The sequence below is a fragment of the Danio aesculapii genome, chromosome 15, assembly GCF_903798145.1.
Source record: "Danio aesculapii chromosome 15, fDanAes4.1, whole genome shotgun sequence".
In the NCBI taxonomy this organism is placed as follows: domain Eukaryota; kingdom Metazoa; phylum Chordata; class Actinopteri; order Cypriniformes; family Danionidae; genus Danio; species Danio aesculapii.
The window spans coordinates 43,198,799-43,221,083 of record NC_079449.1 but is presented as its reverse complement, the minus strand read 5'-3'; the positions used below and the strand labels follow the sequence as shown (position 1 = coordinate 43,221,083).

Below are 22,285 nucleotides of genomic sequence, written 5' to 3'. Positions count from 1 at the left end.
AAGCGCATTGAGGATGCACAGCCGATAGTAGAGAGCATTTGATTGGTCAGAAGATTTGATGAGAAATTGGGCAGGCTTTGGCTACTTTTCATTGTAAATTAGCAACACTGAAAGAAAATCATTGATCCATTAAGGCGAAAAAGACAAACTGCAAACTCATTCATTTATTTTTCCTTCGGCTTAGTCCCTTTATTTATCATACGCAGAGGTCACCACAGCGGAATGAACCGCCAACTTATCCAGCATATGCGCAGCGGATGCCTTTCCAGCCGCAACCCAGTACTGGGAAACACCCATACGCACTCATTAACACACACACACTCATACACTACAGCCAATTTAGTTCATCAATTCCCCTATAGCACGTGTTTGGACTGTGGGGGGAAAATGGAGCTCCCGGAGGAAACCCACGGCAACACGGGCAGAACATGCAAACTCCACACAGGAACGATAACTGACCCAGCCGGGACTCAAATCAGTGACCTTGTTCTGAGGCGACAGTGCTACCCACTGAGCCACCGTGACACCAAACTGCAAACTTTAAATGTTTATATCAGTTTTGTATTTTCTAAAGGGTAATTTTGTCAATGTTTTAATTCCTCATCAGTTTTTCCTACTGAAGCGTGCTTCTCAGTGTCTCTACAGCTCTGAATAGACTAAATAAAGCTTTTTTGCTACTTTCAATCAAAGAAAAGCCTCCAAATCAGTGCAAAAATAAAGGTTTATTAATATAAATATTCAGAGCTTAGCCAGCATTAGCGGTCAGGTTATAAAGCGTGAAGCTCATTTGAGGAGACTCCTGTAGGCCAATGAAGACAGATGAGGACAGCAGTGACCCGGCATCTGTCAACGCACACACACACACACACAAAAACACCTCAAAGCAGAGACCTGCATCACAACATTAAAATATGTGTGAACTGGAAGTTTCAGAGAAGTTTTGACTATTTGAGTATGTCGATGTTCTTCCAACTGAAATGGAATATTGAGGAGGGGGCGGGGCTTTCTTTTCGCTCATCATACTCTCAAAGTAAACTAACTGTAAAAGGGGCGTGGCTTGGAATACTGTGTCTGAAGGGTCAAACTGACATCATCATCATCAGAGCCAATCCAAACGCAGAAGCTTAGACTGAAGATGAACAAACATGTTTATTTACTGTGGATTAACTTGCACTGATTAATCGTTCACCTAAAGACTAACAATGTGCACTAGCAAAATAAGTGATTTCACTGTAATCAATGAAGATGGCGGCTTGAGTTCTTACATTTTTCTTTGAGTAAGTAGAGATCAAACATTATGAACGCCAAACTAAGAGGAGCTAATTTCTGCAGGTGCATTTGATATTTAGGTGTGTGTGTGCATATATATATATATATATATATATATATATATATATATATATATATACTCACCGATCACTTTATTAGGTACACCTGTCCAACTGCTCGTTAACGCAAATTTCTAATCAGCCAATCACATGGCACTCAATGCATTTAGGCATGTAGACATGATTAAGACGATCTGCTGCAGTTCAAACTGAGCATCAGAATGGGGAAGAAAGGGGATTTAAGCAACTTTGAACGTTTGGTGCCAAACGGGCTGGTCTGAGTATTTCAGAAACTGCTGATCTACTGGGATTTTCACGCACAACCATCTCTAGGATTTACAGAGAATGGTCAGAAGAAGAGAAAATATCCAGTGAGCGGCAGTTCTGTGGGCGCAAATGCCTTGTTGATGCCAGAGGTCAGAGGAGAATGGCCAGACTGGTTCCAGCTGATAGAAAGGCAACAGTAACTCAAATAAGCACTCGTTACAACCGAGGTCTGCAGAAGAGCATCTCTGAACACACAACACGTCCAACCTTGAGGCGGATGGGCTACAGCAGCAGAAGACCCCACCAGGTGCCACTCCTGTCAGCTAAGAACAGGAAACTGAGGCTACAATTCACACAGGCTCACCAAAACTGGACAATAGAAGATTGGAGAAACGTTGCCTGGTCTGATGAGTCTCCATTTCTGCTGCCACATTCAGATGGTCGGCTCAGAATTTGGCATCAACAACATGAAAGCATGGATCCATGATGCCTTGTATCAGCAGTTCAGGCTGGTGGTGGTGTAATGGTGTGGGGGATATTTTCTTGACACACTTTGGGCCCATTAGTACCAACTGAGCATGGTGTCAACCCCACAGCCTACCTGAGTATTGTTGCTGACCATGTCCATCCCTTTATGACCACAGTGTCTCCATCTTCTGATAGCTACTTCCAGCAGGATAACGCACCATGTCATAAAGCGTGAATCATCTCAGACTGGTATCTTGAACATGACAATGAGTTCACTGTACTCAAATGGCCTCCACAGACGCCAGGTCTCAACACACATATATATACACATATATATACATATACAGCTGAAGTCATAATTAATCACGCTCCAAATTTATCTTTCTTTATCAAAAACTTCTCACTGTATTTCCTCTAATATTTTTTCTTCTGGAGAAAGTCTTATTTGTTTTATTTCAGCTAGAATAAAAGTAGTTTTTAATAGTTCTTAAAGCCATTTTAAGGTCAATATTATTAGCCCCCTTAAGCAATATTAGTTTTGGATTGTCTCCAGAACAAACCACTGTTATACAATGACTTGCCTAATTACCCTAACTTTACCCTAATTAACCTAGTTAAGCCTTTACATGTCACTTTAAACTGTATAGAAGCGTCTTGAAGAATATCTAGTCTAATATTATTTACTGTCATCATAGTAAAGAAAAAAGAAATCAGTTATTAGAAATGAGTAATTAAAACTATTATGATTAGAAATGAGTGTGTTTGTATCTGTTTGTGTAAATGAGTATTTGTGTGTGTGTTTACCTGCACCCCCAGTCTGGACAGGTAGCGGTTTCTGACCCCAAACGGAGAGAGAGGCTTCAGATGATCTCGATCACCAACAGACTGACGAGGAGCATGCAGACGCTGCACATCCCTGACACAAACATCACAACTGCACATTTAACACACTCACATGCTGCACACAAACACTCACACACACACTACTGCACACGTGAACACACACACACACACACACACACACACACACACACACACCCATATGAACCCACACACACCCATGAACACACACACACACACGCCCACGTACACCCACAAGCATGAACACACACACACACGCACACACACACACACACACTCTCACATGCTCTCACACTCGTATACTTACACACTCACAAATACTAAGGCAATCAAATAACAAAAAGCTCTATTTTTATTATTAATTTTCACACAGCGCCGCGCGCACACACACACACACACCCAGAGTATACAAATCAAAGTAAATCAAATCAACTCAAATCCGTGTCCATAAGTCAGTAAAATCACACATTTGTGTCTGTGTGTGTGTGTGTGTGCGTGTGTGTGTGTGTGTGTGTGTGTGTGTGTGTGTAAATGAAAGCAGAAGTCAGTTGTTGTTGTAGATGTGAATCAATACTCTTCATTTGTGCTGCACTGCAGTCTCATCATGCTAATGCTAATGCTAACTCTACACGCTCATAGAAACCAGACCCAAATATAGATACATTTCAGATACAGGCTGAGCAATCAAACAGACTTAATAACACAGAAATATGAGTCTCATGGATCCCGTCAACAATGTTCAGAGTCACAATTCTCCTCAGAATCAGTAAACAAAGTCAAACAAACACTGCTCAGCGTCTGTTCATATCACACCGTAACTGTGCAAATACACAAAGAATCGCAGTTCCCATATAAACACATTTCTAGCCCAGAATTCTGGCCCAGATTTGGCATAAAGCCGGGCACAGCAGGCGTTCATCCGGAACTGGCATACAGCATGTGGGCCAAACAGTTTGGCAGAGGTGGAACTGTCTTATAGGCGGCACTCAAGACTTGGGCCAGGTATCAAATGTAGTATTTGGCCTAGATGTTAAAAATGTATATGTGGGCCACATTCATAAGGTTCACCGATCTTGACCCACATTAAAAATACATTTAAATTATTTTGGAGTAACGAAAAAATTCTACCAATCAGGTCGCTTCGAGAAAAATCACGGCCATAGCGCGCCTAAAGCGAAATGCTATATAGGTTAATTAAGTTCATCGTGACACACCAACATATCTGGCCCAGTTCAGGCCCTGTTTTGGGTTATTAAGTTGGCTGACACATGGCCCAGATATGGTCCATGTTTGGCCCTTGTATGAAAGCCAGACTTGGTCTAATCATGTACCGTAATTCAATGCAGCATGTGGGCCAAGCAACACCTGGTTGTGTGGGCCAGATTTGGGCCAGAGAAATTTTCCTATGTGGGAACTGACTTCAAAATATGGAATATTCAGAAACATGCTCAATATTGAATGAAAACAATAATTTTGTTTACCCTTGTGTGCTGTTGGGTCGTTTTCATCCACTCTGGGTTGACTTTGAGGCTTAATTTGGCCACAACTTTCTCTGCGTTTCAGCAAATGGGATGATTGGTGACAAATCTGATTTTGACACATATTTTGGGAAAATGCTTTGAAAGTTTTCAGTAATTCAACAATACACTCAAATCGACTCCCCTTTGGTTATGTTGGGCTGTTTTTGCCCCATTAACTTCCATTATAATCACATTTATTGATTGTAAAGTCATGACAGCATATAATCACGCATTCCTTGCTGGTTTTCCTTGTTGGGAAGAGGGACGAGTACGTTTACATGGACACCAATAATCCGATTTTAACATGATTAACACAATACTCTGATTAAGTCATGCAAACAGATTTGTGATGACCTTAAATCACACCTAAGTCATAATCACTGACTACGTTTACATGGACATCAGTAATCGAATTAATTGCTTTAATCTAATTAAGAGAATAATAAGACTAAGATGTTTACATGAGTTGCTTTTTGAGTGTTACTTTCATGATCCCGTTTTACATGTTATAACACATAATTCGATTAACATCATTGAGTCACCGCGCTATCCACATTTTCGCCAGAGTTTCATGTAATTTCGGGTGTTTTTAATTTGTATGAACATTTCATGCATGCCCCCAATGACAAACAAGATATTAGATGCGAGGAACTGCTGGAAGGGTGTTGTTTTAATGGAACGTTATACTGCATGCTGAATAGGAGAAAAAAAAAACTCTGCATTTCACGCATTCGGTGGTCTGCACTGACTGGGTGGGTGCAAAGAGTGTCAAACAGCCGTGTGTGTGTGACTATCCTGTCACCAAACTTGGCGAAAAGTCCTACATGACAGTAATAATTTGATTAAGGTGTTTACATGTCTGCACTGCACTTCAAAATGCGACTATAATCGGCATACTCCACATGTCTTAATTCCATTTCTCTTTAGTTCGATTATGACCTTAATCTGATTAAATTAATAAAAAATAACTCAGAGTATTGTCTTAATCGTATTAAAATCGAATTTGTCCATGTGAACGTAGTCAATTTAAACAGAAAGTGAATTAAGACATGTGGAGTATGCTGATTTGTGGCATTATTGAAGTGCAGGACAGACATATGACCACCGCAAACTATTACCGACAGGATAGTGTATACACACAGCTGTTTGACACTATTATCTGCACCTACCGAGTCAGTGAAGGACCAGAGACACTTGCATTGTGAAATGTGGAGGGTTTTTTCGGTTTCAAACTCCATTAAAACAACACTCTTCCAGCAGTTCCTCGCATCTAATATCTCGTTTGTCACGGGGGGCATGCATGAAATGTTCCTGAATGAAAATGAAAGTGCCAAACTGCAGTTAAAGTTGACAAATTAACAATGAAACACCCGAAATGACATAAAACTCCGGAGGAAATGTGGATAGCATGGAGACGCAATGACGTTAATCAAATCATGTATGTAAAACAGGATCATGAACAGCACATTCAAAAAGCAACTCATGTAAACACCTTAATCATATTATTGTCTTAATCAGATTGAAGCAAATCATGTGATGTTGTCCATGTAAACATAGTCAATGTGTAATTTTTACTGTTGATTATCAGTTACAGTGCAAAAACAGCTTATTTTCTGGCTTTTACATGGAGTTATATGGAGTTTCACACTTCTATAATGCTTGACTATTTTAGCAGGTTTGGCATGCTGTCCCAGGAGAGAACCCTGAGCTCAGAGATAGATGAGCTCAAGGCTCCCGCCTGGTCAGTGAGCATTAGGAGGGATGGGAGAACAGGTAGTTATCGATAGCTTCCCAAGAATAGACCGCCAACCACACCAGTGTGTACGTATTAGGTGCTTGTGACTTTAACTTGTGGTACATGTCTTTAGACTGTGAAAGATAACCGGAGTACCCGAGGAAAACCCACGCTAACATGGGGAGAACATGTAAACTCTGCACAGAGAGTGTCGACTGGCCCAGCTAATGTTTAAATGACCTTCTTTCTGTGGGGCAACAGTCCAAGCCACTGAGCCGCCATGCTGTGCGTTTACTCCACTGAACTCCATATAAACGCCAGAAACTCTTTTCACAGATCTATCTAAAGGGTTAATGCTGACAACTGATGATCAACAGTAAAAATGACACATCTGACCTCCTAATCCCAACAGGGAAAGCACCAACAATCAAGAACGCATGATTATATGCTGTCATGACTTTGCAATCACAATTTTATAATAGAAGTCAATGGGGTCAAAAACAGCCCCCAACATAACGAAAGGGGAGTCAATTTCAACAGTACACAAGGGTTAACACTGTATTAATGCTGTAGCATGCTGAATATTCAAGGAACAAATATTCTGAGGTCAACATGTAGCATCGTTTGCATTTGTTCTGCGTAAAACAGTTGGTCTGTCATCAGCATTGGTCTCAAGATCACCTGAATCATTGCACAAAGTTTATATTGAGTGTCATTAACAACTAAATTACATCTTTAACTGCTTAACTTACATTCATTTAAATGACACTTTAAATAAGGTCAAGTATGGTTGATCTAAATCCACCCGTGCATGATCAGATCATCCAATAATGAACATTTCCTCAGTATTTACTCATCTCCTTCAAGAGTTTCTTTCTTCTGCTGAAGAAAACAATGTTGAAAACCTGTGACCACTGACTTGCACGGCAGGAAAAACAAATACTATGGAAGTCAATGGTTACAGGTTTCCAACATTTTTCAAAGTATCTTCTATCGCGTTCAACAGAAGGAAGAAACTCAAACAGGGTTAAAAATCCAAGTGAAGGATGAGTTAATTATTAATGTAGATGCTGTTGTAGTTAAAGACACCTAATATAAAGTGGGACCAAATCACAGAAGTAACAATCGGGCATGACTTTACTTGAAGGGGTGTTCATTAGACTGTCATGACACCTTTATAATTATAACGCAAAACATGTCATGATTATGAGATTTTATACATGCTTATGACAGCTGTCATTATCTCAGTTATATCATTATAAACGCAAATGTGGCAGATGTATTCGTTATGACAGCTTGATATAAACACATCATAACCTGTCTTTGCTTTGTCACGACAGCTTGACGTTAGCAAGACAACATAGCTTGTCATAAATCCGTCATAAACATATTTTGTTCACTCATTTCAATGGAACAAACTGAATTTGTCATTAATATTGATCAGTAAAAGTTTCATTATGCTGAATAATAATATAATAATTTTATATTTCAGATTATTATTTTATATATTTAATATATTATATTATATAATCATTTCATAACAGTATCATTCATATTTAAACGACAAATTCAGCTTGTATCACTGTAGCTGAGTTCAAGAAAAATATTAAATGAAGCTGTTTTAAATTTCATGACACACGACAATCATGTTTATGACAGATTTATGACAGGTTATGATAATGTCAAGTCATCATATCAAAGACAATGACAGGTTATGATGCATTTATGTCAAGCTGTCAAAACAAACACAGCAATGCCACCTTACTAAACTGCTGACACTTACTAACAGTTGTCAAAAGCATTCATTCATATTCACGACCTCTCATGTCATAATTATAAAGGTGTCCCGACGTGTTTTATGAAAGCCCCATTCAAATGAAGTGTAATCCAAAACACAATCATTAAAACCCCTGATTGAAAATCTATCAGTAATAAAAGTAAGGCAAAGGCTGGATCAGGATGATGTTGACCCTCAGACATGCACACGCACACACTTCTGCTCAAGTACTAAAGGGGTTTTGGTCAAACACTAGTATGAGCTTCTGAATGTTTCCCTGAGACAGCGATGAACATCCCTCACATCCCGTTCAAAATAACAACACAAAGCTAAAATTAAAGGAAAATACATGTATCGCTTCACTCTGATGCTCCCTATTGCACATTTTGTTAACTATACGTAGACACACACCTTTTTAACCCATTACTACATCTATTTTTTTACTCATCTAAATATATACGGAAACACTTTACTATAAGTTTGCATTGGTGAATGTTAATTAATGCATTTAGCAACAAACAACGAACAATGCATTCACTGCAGTATGTGTTCATGTTAGTTAATGAAAATACAGTCATTCATTGTTATTGTTGGTCACGGTGCATTAACTAATGTTAGCATGAATTTGGATGTTAATAATGCATTCGTAAATGCTGAACTATGATTAATAAATGCATTATTAGTTCATGTTTGTAAACACATTAACTAATGAAATCTTATTATAAAGCGTGACCGTAGATGTTTATTCAGTTTTCATATTAATTTCGGTAATATTATTAACTAATATCCACGTGTTTATATGATGCCTGTACAATATAGCTTGTAAAGTCATATTATCAGTCTTTTAGTAGAGATATCACATGAGAGACTTGCTTTGTTTACCAAATAAGTAAATCTAATTGGATTTGCATTGTAAAACCTTGAATAAAAGGTGTTTTTTTATTATTTCATGTGTTAAGATTTCCGATGCTACACTCTCAAAATCATTCTACAGATGTATTTTTTATAAAATTATGCGGAGAAATAGCAAAAAAATGTCGGCAGATTCTTTATCAATCAACAAAAATGTTTTGTGGGAGCATCAAAATGAAGCGACAGCAACAGATCTTGTGACGTTATGTTCATTCCTATCAAACACATTTCATCCATTACTACATCAACATGATGATTAAAATTATATACATCCATTTCTTTTTAAAGTCATATTTAATTTACATCTGTTGCATTCCTGTGTAAAATAATGTGTACACTGCAAAAAATGCTGATCATAAATAGAGTTTTTGTCTTGTTTCTAGTCCAAATATATAAAAACAAGCAACAAATACTGTCTTGTTTCAAGAAATAGTGTCAAAATTAAGTAAGTTTTTCCTTAAAGGGCACATAGTTTACCTCTTTTTTATGATTTAATATTAATATTATGGCTCTTCTGAGTGTGCCAGTTTAGGTTCAGTTTAAAACACAATTCAGATTTTTTTATTATTATGTGTTAAAAAGTGTCATGTTGGGGGCGTGTCCACAGTTCACTAATTTATGGGTGTGTTGCTTCACATTTAAATTAGTTTCGGCTTCCCGCTCAACGTAACAAGGGGGCGGGGCCATGAGCTCACCCGCTCTGACAGGCAGACAGAGAAGAAGCTGGAGTGAGAGGTTCAGCATTCAGTCGTACATGTACGACTCTGACACAGACCAAGCAGAGAGTACAAAATCATTTGTGTCTTTGTACAGTTTTACAGCCAACTGTGTGCTAGTTTCAAGTGCCGAGCTTGTACACAGAAACTAATAACCACGCACACTGAATTAACTTTGACTTTGAGGCACCGGATGCGCCGCTCGAAGCCACGACACGGCACACCAGACACTCTCTGTGGTGCGGCAGATACATGAAGTGTCCCGAATCGTCGCGCCACACATTTTTGAATTCTAAACATAGGTTTCTGCAGCGGTCCGCGGAGCCCAGCCGTCGACTTGAGTGTACCCTGATAGAAACCTATGTTTAGAATTCTAAAACGCATGCTAGTTAAGATCACAGGGAGCTTCTGGGATCGCGAGAAATGCAAACGGCTGAAGTATAAGGTAGACTCAATGAGAAGTACACATGTTTGCAAACCTACCGAAAGATACAACCAATAATTCCGATTAGAGCGATAATGTGGAGAATATTGATCTTGTGTTGAGCCCAATGAGCCTTGCATCTAAAAATAGAGCTAGCATGTTCCTTTAGTGATATCGCTTCGACTCACGCTGAAAATGGCGGACGTGAATCAACAAACTGAGGATATGATGACGCGCCTGTCAATCAATATTGGTGGGCGGGGGGACCGCCCTCCTATGTAAAGTTGCGGTCGGTTTGAAAACCGCTCCAATTGGTCCACCGTTTTTTATGTTGTTAAATTGAAAAAAAAAGTACTGGGTGTGCTTATATCACCCCAATATGACAGTCTATACACCATACATGCACATATGTCTGTCCAAACAGCTTGAAAGTAGATTTTTTACCATAGGTGCCCTTTAAAACAAGTAAAATAAGCTGCCAATGGGGTACAGGGTTTCTGCAGGTTTCACCAAGTCAAATTAAAGACTTTTTAGGACCCTTTTAAGATCAGTGTGAATGAGATTTTAGACTTATACGGGGCTTTTTTTTTTTTGTAATGGCTCGGTTGGACCAATGGAATTGGAAAAAAACAAATGCAGTTATTTTTTATCCGCATATTTTAATGCGTCAAAAAAAAAAAGAAAACTTTAGTTGTATAGACTGTTTTTTTCAACATAAAGTTTCTTTTTTTTTCTTTTTAATGACAAGTTTAACATTGTTAAAAGTATATTTATTACGAAGAAAATGTGTTTGCTTTTGGTCCAAATGAATTGAGTATAACTCCTATTCAACCTAATGCATTTCTGAAATAAAACCTTCAGATTCATGTCTAGTTCTAAATATTATGTCCACTCACACTTACTTTTTTTGTGTAAATGGAAGATCATAAAGGGATATATTGCTGTTATTATCATGAGGGATTGTGTAATTGTTTTTAGTTTAGTTTTCCTGATTAGGGAATATAATTAAATAAAAAATGCTGTATAATGTCTTCCAGCTGTGGTGAAATAAACATCTTTGTGCAATAAAAAACTTGGGTAACTTCGACAACTTTTGAAATTAAATTGAACTTAAACCTGTTTAAAATGGTTTAAGACCTACAACACAATATTTCTGTGAATTTAAGGCTTTTTAGGGCCTAAATTTAAGAGTTTAAGACCTAGCGGACACCCTGGGGTAAGAAAATTTACCTTATGTCAAAAGGAAAAACAAGATTACTTTGCTTACCCCATTGGCAGATTATTTCACTTGTTTTAAAGCAAAACTCTCTTCATTTTGACTCATTATTTCAGAAAAAAAGGTCAATATTTGTTGCTTTTCTAGAAAATGCTTCTTGATTTAAGAGTTTTTAGATATTTAGACTAGAAACGAGGCAAAAACTCTAGGTAAGAATAGCTTTTTTGCAGTGTAGATATCAGCTACAGGGTAATGCACAAATATAACCATCATTAAAAGGGATTAAGATCATTAAAATTTAAATGATTTACATGTTTTGTTCTCTCTTGACTCGCACATCTGTGTTTAAGAGATGAAATATAGTCACAAGATCTTCTGCAGTGTTTTTTTTGTGACCGTCCGGCTGTTGTGTGGTGGTTTGTTCACAGAGGAGCTGCTGAAGTGAAGGATTGTGGGAGATTGATGCTGATCTAAAACGCTCGAAAGTGTCCCGTGCAGAAAGGCCCAAGTGAAGGACAAAAAACCAGAGAAGAAGACAGTGATCACCTGAAACAGACGTCAACAACATTAGCTGTGTTTCCATACAAAGATGTGGATTACATTTATGTGCATAACTGGAATATCGCAATACAGCATTTGCTAATAAAGCAGCGTTTCCAGTAAATGAGAAACTAAAGAGAACACAATCATCACTTCCTGATAAACTGGAGCAAATATCAGCTGGTAAATGTAGCTTAGTGCATTGGGATTTGCCACAGTGGGGTTTTTTATTCTCTAATAAATGAGTTGCAGCTAAGATGAAGACGAAATGCAATGAACGCGGTGAATGTGGTGGCATTTGGAGGTGTGAGATGCTTTTTGGGGGCGCAGACAGATGCTCAAGACAGTTCTGGAGGGAATAATATTAGAAGAATAATAATACTGAAGCACTGTGATGACAGACTGACGGCTGAGGGGTTTTAGAAAGAGCCAAACAACATTTCAGATCTTTTACAATCTGCTGGAAATGCTGCTTTGTCCATTAATGCGTCCCATCACACACATTATATCTGATCATCATCTGTGTCCTGCTCAGTTCAATTTATGCACTTGTTGCTTTTCCATTAAGCATTTAATCCAAAAAACGCGAATACAATAGGTGGTTGGAAGCGTAGTTGTTGGCAGATCAGCAACATAAAGACTCCAGCACACTCCCTGAATAAAGACTCAAGCACACTCCCTGAATAAAGACTCAAGCACACTCCCTGAATAAAGACTCAAGCACACTCCCTGTATAAAGACTCAAGCACACTCCCTGTATAAAGACTCAAGCACACTCCCTGTATAAAGACTCAAGCACACTCCCTGAATAAAGACTCAAGCACACTCCCTGAATAAAGACTCAAGCACACTCCCTGTATAAAGACTCAAGCACACTCCCTGTATAAAGACTCAAGCACACTCCCTGAATAAAGACTCAAGCGCACTCCCTGAATAAAGACTCAAGCACACTCCCTGTATAAAGACTCAAGCACACTCCCTGTATAAAGACTCAAGCACACTCCCTGAATAAAGACTCAAGCACACTCCCTGAATAAAGACTCAAGCACACTCCCTGTATAAAGACTCAAGCACACTCCCTGTATAAAGATTCAAGCACACTCCCTGAATAAAGACTCAAGCACACTCCCTGAATAAAGACTCAAGCACACTCCCTGTATAAAGACTCAAGCACACTCCCTGTATAAAGACTCAAGCACACTCCCTGTATAAAGACTCAAGCACACTCCCTGTATAAAGACTCAAGCACACTCCCTGTATAAAGACTCAAGCGCACTCCCTGAATAAAGACTCAAGCACACTCCCTGTATAAAGACTCAAGCACACTCCCTGTATAAAGACTCAAGCGCACTCCCTGTATAAAGACTCAAGCGCACTCCCTGTATAAAGACTCAAGCGCACTCCCTGTTTAAAGACTCAAGCACACTCCCTGTATAAAGACTCAAGCACACTCCCTGTATAAAGACTCAAGCGCACTTCCTGTATAAAGACTCAAGCACACTCCCTGTATAAAGACTCACCACACTCCCTGAATAAAGACTCAAGCGCACTCCCTGTATAAAGACTCAAGCACACTCCCTGTATAAAGACTCAAGCACACTCCCTGAATAAAGACTCAAGCGCACTCCCTGTATTAAGACTCAAGCACACTCCCTGTATAAAGACTCAAGCACACTCCCTGTATTAAGACTCAAGCACACTCCCTGAATAAAGACTCAAGCAGACTCCCTGTATAAAGACTCAAGCGCACTCCCTGTATAAAGACTCAAGCGCACTCCCCGAATAAAGACTCAAGCACACTCCCTGTATAAAGACTCAAGCACACTCCCTGTATAAAGACTCAAGCACACTCCCTGAATAAAGACTCAAGCGCACTCCCTGTATAAAGACTCAAGCACACTCCCTGAATAAAGACTCAAGCACACTCCCTGAATAAAGACTCAAGCACACTCCCTGAATAAAGACTCAAGCACACTCCCTGAATAAAGACTCAAGCACACTCCCTGTATAAAGACTCAAGCACACTCCCTGTATAAAGACTCAAGCACACTCCCTGAATAAAGACTCAAGCACACTCCCTGTATAAAGACTCAAGCACACTCCCTGTATAAAGACTCAAGCACACTCCCTGTATTTTCCATGGTAAAAAGTGTTTTCGTCCTAACAATCCGTGACTGCAATGCGAAAAGCTTCTAATTTAGAAACAGCTTCTATTGCGGAGACTTTACAGCTGAACAACAGCATAAACTACTATGACAACGATCACCTCAGTTACTGATTATAGGCTTTATTCAGTTATTTCATACGTCTGTATAGATTGCTGGATTCTGATTGGTCAGTCGTGACATCCCAATATATGTTACTCCCAGATAACTGAATAACACGGAGTCATCCGGGAACTGAGAATCATCTTGACCATCAGAGAATACACTCACATTCATATGGAGACCCGGAAGGGACGTGATGGTGGAGAAAAAAATGGGTGGGAGAAAAAAAACAGAGTTATAGGCAACCGTATTTTTGAAAGTTTTTACGTTCCTTCATAAAACTGTTGTTCGACAAGCACTTCACTTCATACATGACAACCCTCCCATTTTTGCCGGGATTGTCCCGTATTTTATACCATTATATCCTATTATTAGGTATTTTCCCATATTTCTCTTATATTTTTAATCTTGAAAGCACGTTGAAATTAATCTTAAAACGTCTGCATTCACTTTCTTTCCATTAAAGCTGTGCGTCGATCAGCGCTGACTGACTCCCTGATCAGCTGTACACGCCATTTAAAGAGCTAAAGTGCAGGACAATTTGGGATTCTGGTGTGTGTTTAAACAGACAAATACACTTAATAATATGTAAACATGCCCGGATGTTCTGTGTGTTTTATTTTAAATGCTACTAGCTTCCTGTTAAATGAGCACAAACAGTTAAAGTAAGCTTTCATTATATATCAGTGTGTTGGTAAAGTGACACCTCTGTTATCAAACAAAACACAAGGAGAGATTCATTTGCCGCTCTTCAGTTTGATAACAGAGGTGTCACTTTAAATGGCGTGTGCAGAAGCTGAACTGGGATCAGGTTATCATACAGAGCGCGTCCGTCAGTCAGCGCTTATACAGGTTGCAAATGAGAACGGGGCGCTGATCGACGTACAGCTTAAATGGAAAGAAAGTGAATGCAGATCTTGACCATCAGTGAATACACTCACATTCATATAGAGACCCGGAAGGGACGTGATGGTGGAGAAAAAAATGGGTGGGAGAAAAAAAAAACTGAGTTATAGGCAACCGTATTTTTGAAAGGTTTTGCGTTCCCTCGCAAAACTGTTGTTCGACAAACACTTCCCTTCATACATGACAACCCTCCTGTTTTTGCCTGGATTGTCCCGTATTTTACCATTATATCCTATTATTAGGTATTTTCCCATATTTCTCTTATATTTTTAATCTTCAAAGCATGTTGGAATTAATATAAAAATGTCTGCATTCACTTTCTTTCCATTAAAGCTGAGCGTCGATCAGCCCCCCGTTCTCATTTGCAACCTGTATAAACGCCGACTGACGGACGCGCTCTGTATGATAACCTGATCCCAGATCAGCTTCTGCACACGCCATTTAAAGTGACACCTCTGTTATCAAACAACTGAAGAGCGGCAAATGAATCTCTCCTTGTGTTTTGTTTGATAACAGAGGTGTCACTTTACGAACGCACTGATATATAACGAAAGCTTACTTTAACTGTTTGTGCTCATTTAACAGGAAGCTAGTAGCATTTAAAATAAAACACGCAGGACGTCCGGGCATGTTTACATATTATTAAGTGTATTTGTCTGTTTAAACACACACCAGAATCCCAAAATTGTCCTGCACTTTAGCTTCTCTTTAAATGGCGTGTACAGCTGATCTGGGAGTCAGTCAGCGCTGATCGATGCACAGCTTTAATGGAAAGAAAGTGAATGCAGAAGTTTTTATATTAATTTCAACGTGCTTTCAAGATTAAAAATATAAGAGAAATATGGGAAAATACCTAATTATAGGATATAATGGTATAAAATACGGGACAATCCCGGCAAAAACGGGAGGGTTGTCATGTATGAAGTGAAGTGCTTGTCGAAGTGCTTTACGAAGGAACGTAAAAAACTTTCAAAAATATGGTTACCTATAACTCTGTTTTTTTAATTTCCACCCATTGTTTTCCTCCATCATCACGTCCCTTATACTATATATACTACATCCACACTTCTAACAGTTTTTGACTGTTTGGCGCCATCTAGTGACTGAATAATGTGCAGGTTAGTGTCCACCGTCTTCGTTTCTGTCAGCTTTACGTTTAATTCAAAATATTAATAAACTATTACAGATCAGATCAGTGTTTTGTGTCTAATTTTTATGTTTTTTAGCAAGTAGTTGTGTGATAAGCAGGATAAAGTGCATCCAGGATGGTTGTTTTCTCAGAATAAACACAGACAGGTTTATCAGCAGCCCGAAGTAAAGCGCAGCACTTTTATATATGACTAAAGAGGTTTATTTTGGGAAAACAACTGTCCTGGATGTGCTTTATCCTGCTTATTACACAGCTATTGCTAAAAAAACGTAAAAATTAGACGCAAAACAATTGTTCTGAGCAGTAACAGTTTAGAATTTTTTAATTGAACGCAAAACTGATAGAAAAGACTCCAGCTGAATGCAGTATACACTAACCTGAGCATTATTCAGCCACAAGATGGCGCTAAAACTGTCTAAAACAGTGATGTGACAGACAAGCAGATAAATATAGATGTGATTGTATTCACTGATGGTCAAGATGATTCATACCAGGATGAGTCTGTGTTATTCGGTGGTTGTTTTCTGGGAATAACAAACCCTGGCATGTTGCGACTGAGCAATCAGAAGCGAGTATTCCAGACGTTTGCCAAATAGCCATTTACGAATGCATAAGAGTGTAAGTAGAAATAAAAAGGCTGAAATATGAATGCGTGTTGTGTGCTGATGTGTCTAGTTGTGTTGCGCGAAAGGGTGAACGTGTGTGTGTGTGTGTTTTCAACAGAACTCACTCAGGTTTGGCTCTTTTGGATCGTGTGGCGGCTGACAGGTTCAGTCCTCCCTCTGAACACAGGAGAGAAGTGTGTGAAGAACAGCTCAATATTCAGTTCAATTTCATTTCTATAGTGTTTTCTTACAATGTAGATTGCGTCAAAGCAGCTTAACATACAGCTGAGGTCAGAATTATCAGCCTTCTTGAATTATTTGACCTCCTGTATATATTTCCCCCCGGTTTCTGTTTAACGGAGAGCATATTTCTTCAACACATTTCTAATCATAATAGTTTTAATAACTCATCTCTAATAACTGAATTCTTTTCTCTTTGCCATGATGAAGACACTAGTATTCAGCTTAAAGTGACATTTAAAGGCTTAACTAGGTTAATTAGGGTAAAGTTAGGGTAATTAGGCAAGTCATTGTATAAAAGCGGTTTGTTCTGGAGACAATCCAAAACTAATATTGCTTAAGGGGGCTAATAATATTGACCTTAAAATGGGTTTAAAACAATTAAAAACTGCTTTTATTCTAGCTGAAATAAAACAAATAAGACTTTCTTCAGAAGAAAAAATATTATAGGAAATACTGTGAGAAATTCCTGAATCTGTTCAACATCATTTCAACATCAAAATAAATAAATAAATTCACAGGGGAAATATTTCTGACTTCAACTGTATGTGCAGTTCTGGTGTAATTTCTAGTAAATTGAAACTGCTTCAGTCCAGTTTTCACAGTTATAGTTCAGTTACAGACGTTACCTTTGTAATAATCGAAGAGATACAGCAAGACCACGGCCAGCAGAGCCACTGAAACAGGAGAAACACACACACACACACAGATTAAGTGCAACTTTACTTGCAATATAAAGCCTCATTTACACTACCAGTGACACAAAGCAACAAGCGACCATTAGTTTTAAAGGCTTATGAAACATTTGACAAAACAGCAATACGCTTATTTCACGCGGCCGCCATTTTAAAGAACGAAAGCGAGGCTGTGGTTGGAAGAAACCTGGAAGTAGAGGATCAGCACTGTAAAGCACTGTACTACACACCTCCAGCGGGTGCCGTGATTTCAGTGCAGATCTGGTGTAAACATTACTTTAATATCATTCAGTTCAGCTTAATTCAATCAATTAAAGCAATATTAGGCATTAAACAACATCACAATCTCTGTAAGAGTAATACGCTTCAGTGTCCTTCTAGGCTTCAGTTGACGGCAGCAGGTAAACACCATGAGGACGCTTCCCTGCTTCAGCCTATGTAACCCAGTAAACAGTGCAGTCCTCTGTAGCACACCCTTGTGCTGTCTGTAATAGTGTTGTACCGGTACTGACATTTTTAAAACGTTTATTTCCTGCTAACATTTAAGCGCCGCTGAGAGCGTTCTTAAACAGCGCTGATTTGCTATGGTGTTCACCAGCACTCAACAGAAACATGTGATTGGCCTTGAAGGTCACCAGTTCCCCACTCTTCACTGAGTGCAAACACAGGTACAGGAACACTGGAGCGTTTTAAAGCCATGAAGATTCATCAGCGGATCGCTCGTCTGTGTTTAAACTCAGTAAACAGCGGTGAAGTGCAGTGAACTGATGACCTTCACGGCTAATCACAGTCATTTCTGTTGAGCACTGGTGAACACTATGCTAAATGTTAGCGGGAAATGAATGGTTTTTTTTTTTCAGTACCGAAATTCAGTATCGTGACACATCGAATATAGTGAAAGAATCAGTTTATTAACTTGAGTTTGATAAATGGCATCTACAACGTGTGTTAGGGAAAGAAAACGTCAGCTAACTAGCGCCATTTCCCTTAACAGAGCTGAAAATGAGCTCTGATATCCATTTTTATTTTATCTCTCCATTCAGAACGGACCTTCGGGTCACTCGGAAATCAGTGAAATTATAATTTTGTGTCACTTTCTCCTTGCTGTTAAGATATACAGCCATGTACACAACAATACGCCATCGCGGACACCGTTCCAGTGTGACTCCAGGCGATACTTCTGGGTTTCTTCCCACTGCAGCCTCGCTTTCGCTTTTAAAATGGCGGCCGCCTAAAATCAGTCAATAGACCCTTTTCACATGACGTCACGTGGTTTCCGGTTTCACTCCACGCAGAGTATCGTTACCTCCGCCTACACAGAAAGAGAACTCACACAGTCAGCTGTATATTTACTACAGACACGGTTAGACTGTGACTACGGCTGTTCTCTGTTGTCTGCATTCAAGATGAGACGTCTGACATCTAAAAAAAAAACTTACAGATCATCCAGATTTCAGCTTGATCCAAGACAACAGGATTTTAAACAGAGTCTATTGCTTTGTGTTGCTGTCTTTATTGCAGATGAAGTTGGTATGGACTTGTTAGCATTTCTCAAATAGAGATTTCAGATGTTTTCACGGGCGCTGAACATTTTTTTATGTCAGAATTTATTATATTTTTGTTCCCTGAAGAATAAAAAATAAATAAAACTGTGGGTGTTCTATGTAGTTGTTTACAGCAGACAGCTGATTCACAAACACATTGATTTTATTCACATTCTACTGCTCAGCTCTCTGCCATTTTTTCCCTATAGAGGTATTTTATTCATGAACATAAAATATTGTCTATTTAATATTCAAATTAAATGAAATAGAATAATGTTGTGTGCAACTCTTAATAATCAAACAAAATCATTATAAATTAATTACAATTGCAAAAATAACACCAAGAAGACGGCATTATAATTCAGTATTATTAGATGATGAATTTATCTGTAACATTATTAATTAAAAGGTAGTACAGATATCAAATTAAATCCACCCAAAAGGTGAGGGTAGGACATAATTTATTTATTCAAATTGAGAAACTGAAAAAAACATTATTAATAGATCAGTAAATAATAAATGATGAAACTGCTTGCATTTATAGATGTACTTACCAGGTAATATAGGAAGATTTAGTAAATAATGTTACTCATGCTGGAACATTTACATATAACAGATAATATCAATTTATATAAATCAGAACAGCATTAAAGTAAAAATAAACCCATTATTGAGGAAATAAACTGAAATAATAAGGGAAAAGGTTGCAAACATATGCTTTCCTTAATAAACAATAGCTTATACCTATACTTAATAACTTGAAGAATCATTTTCATATTCAGTAAAGCAGCTCAGTATTGAAAGAGAAACATTAGGACACATGCACAATACCAATAATAGTATTAAATCAGATCGTGCAATGTTAATATTTTCCAGAGAAGTCTCCGATTCATTCAAAGGTAAACCGGAACTAAAAATACACTGTGTTGCCGATAGGGGGAAGTGAAGTGCGCGTCATTGTGAAAAGGGTCTATTAACACAATGTTAGCATCTGTTCACTTTAATTATAGGGAATAACTGGTTATCTACCCTACAAAAAATGCTTTTCTTTCTTTCTTATATTTTTTTCTGGTTTCACGTCAAGTCAAAAATTCTTAAAATCAAGAAGATTTTTCAAGTAAAACTATTGTCTTGTCAAAATAAAGTGAGTTTTGCCTTAAAATAAGCTAAATAATCTGCCGATGGGGGAAACAAAATAATCTTGTTTTCGCTTTGAAGTAACATTATTCTGCTTACCCCACTGGCTGATTATTTAGCTTGTTTTAAGAGGAAAAACTGAAATATTTCTGAAAACAAGTCATTAAACTCATCAAAAAAAATATTATTATTATTATTATTATTATTATTACTATTATTATTATGATAAAAATTCTGCATGGAAATTATCTCAAAATGAGCAGATGCTGTCTGTCAAACACGCCAGGTTCTGAAACAAAGTTTTAACTCACTGCACAGGCAGGCGATGAAGAAGACCTCCAGGAAGAGATATCCTCTGACGTCCAGTATACTCCCTGCAGCGATAGACATCACGGCCAGACCCAGATTCTGGATGGACTGCATGCTGGACAACAGGTCAGAGCAGAGTTAAGGCCCGTTCACACCAAGCACAAGAATGATAAATATGAATATAACGCTGAATATATTTGTTCATTTTATTCATTCAATATTCATTTTCTTTTCAGCTTAGTCCCTTAATAATCTGGGGTCGCCACAGCGGAATGAACCGCCAACTTATCCAGCACATTTTATGCAGCGGATGCCCTTCCAGCTGCAACTCATCGCACCTCGCAACCTCATTCGCACATATACGCTACAGACAATTTTAGCCTACCCAATTCCCCTACAGCGCATGTCTTTGGACTGTGAAGGGAAACCGGAGCACCCGGAGGAAACCCACGCCAACACAGGGAGAACATGCAAACTCCACACAGAAACGCCAACTGGCCCAACCGAGGCTCAAACCAGCAACCTTCTTGCTGTGAGGCAACAGCACTATCTACTGTGCCGCCAAGGACGATAATGATCTGTTTATTTTTAGATTCTGCTTTCAGTTCTGCATTATGCCTTGCAACCAGCAGGTGTCCTCAGTGTGCTGCTAGCGCATCTGACCAGTGAATCCAGCTCGTGTAATCAATCTAATCAAACAGATCACACCAAGTACAATTATAACAAATATAAATATATTTGTGGGCGTCACAGTGGCACAGTGGGTAGCACTATCACCTCACAGCAAAAATGCCGCTGGTTTGAGCCTAGGCTGGGTCAGTTGCCGTTTCTGTGTGGAGTTTGCATGTTCTCCCTGTGTTTGCGTGGGTTTTCTCCTGGTGCTCCGGTTTCCCCCACAAGGCCTAAGACGTGCGGTACAGGTGAATTGGGAAGGCTAAATTGTCAGTAGTGTATGTGTGTGAGTGAGTGTGTATGGATGTTTCCTAGTGATGGGTTGTGGCTGGAAGGGCATCCGCTGCGTAAAACATGTGCTGGATAAGTTGGCGGTTCATTCCACTGTGGCGACCCCTGATTAATAAAAGGACTAAGCCGTAAAGAAAATGAATGAATGAATATATTTGTGTCCACAAAGACGAATGATAATGATCTGTTTATTTTTGGATTCTGCTAATAATTCTGCATTATCTCTTGTCACCAGCAGGTGTCCTCAGTGTGCTGACCAGTGAATCCAGCTCGTGTAATCAATCTAATCAAACTGTGAATTCAGCAATCGCAGTCAGTTCTGCAGCATTTTCAACACAACCACACTGAAACGAGCCCTAGACTCCTGCGCTACTTATTTTTACACTTCAATTTCCCAGCATGACTTTAAAGTACCATTATTTCCCATGCTATAACCAATTGTTGATCTTTAATCTTTTTAAGGAGGGCTGAACATCATCAGTCTGTAGCTTTAAATCATGCTTTAGTTTTCTCCAGGATTCTGATTGGCTGTCAGTGTATTAACCTTCATCAGCTGGGAAAAATCCTCCTGAAAGTAACGATATCGATCCTCTGCATCTTTATCGTTGTAGCTGTGCTGTGAACTCTGCTATTCTTTAACACCGTCAACCATTTATACAACTAGATCTTTATCAGTGATTGTGGTTGGTGTGAGGGGGCCTTAAT

General features: G+C 38.8%; 1 protein-coding gene across 2 annotated transcripts in view; it reads right to left on the bottom strand.

The window, feature by feature from the left end:
- Nucleotides 1-745: 745 nt before the first annotated feature.
- mfsd1 (major facilitator superfamily domain containing 1) overlaps nt 746-22,285 on the bottom strand; it is a 33,461-nt gene continuing 11,921 nt past the window's right edge. The window contains exons 13-17 of one of the 2 annotated variants that reach the window (XM_056473417.1): nt 20,620-20,732; nt 17,562-17,609; nt 16,818-16,869; nt 2,868-2,979; nt 746-843 (exon numbers count right to left, since the gene is read on the bottom strand). In XM_056473417.1, coding sequence (XP_056329392.1) covers nt 784-843; nt 2,868-2,979; nt 16,818-16,869; nt 17,562-17,609; nt 20,620-20,732 — 385 coding nt within the window. In that variant the 3' untranslated portion in view covers nt 746-783. Of the gene's footprint in view, nt 844-2,867; nt 2,980-10,770; nt 11,771-16,817; nt 16,870-17,561; nt 17,610-20,619; nt 20,733-22,285 lie in introns of those variants that run through there. The other variant, XM_056473418.1, reaches the window with a different exon arrangement.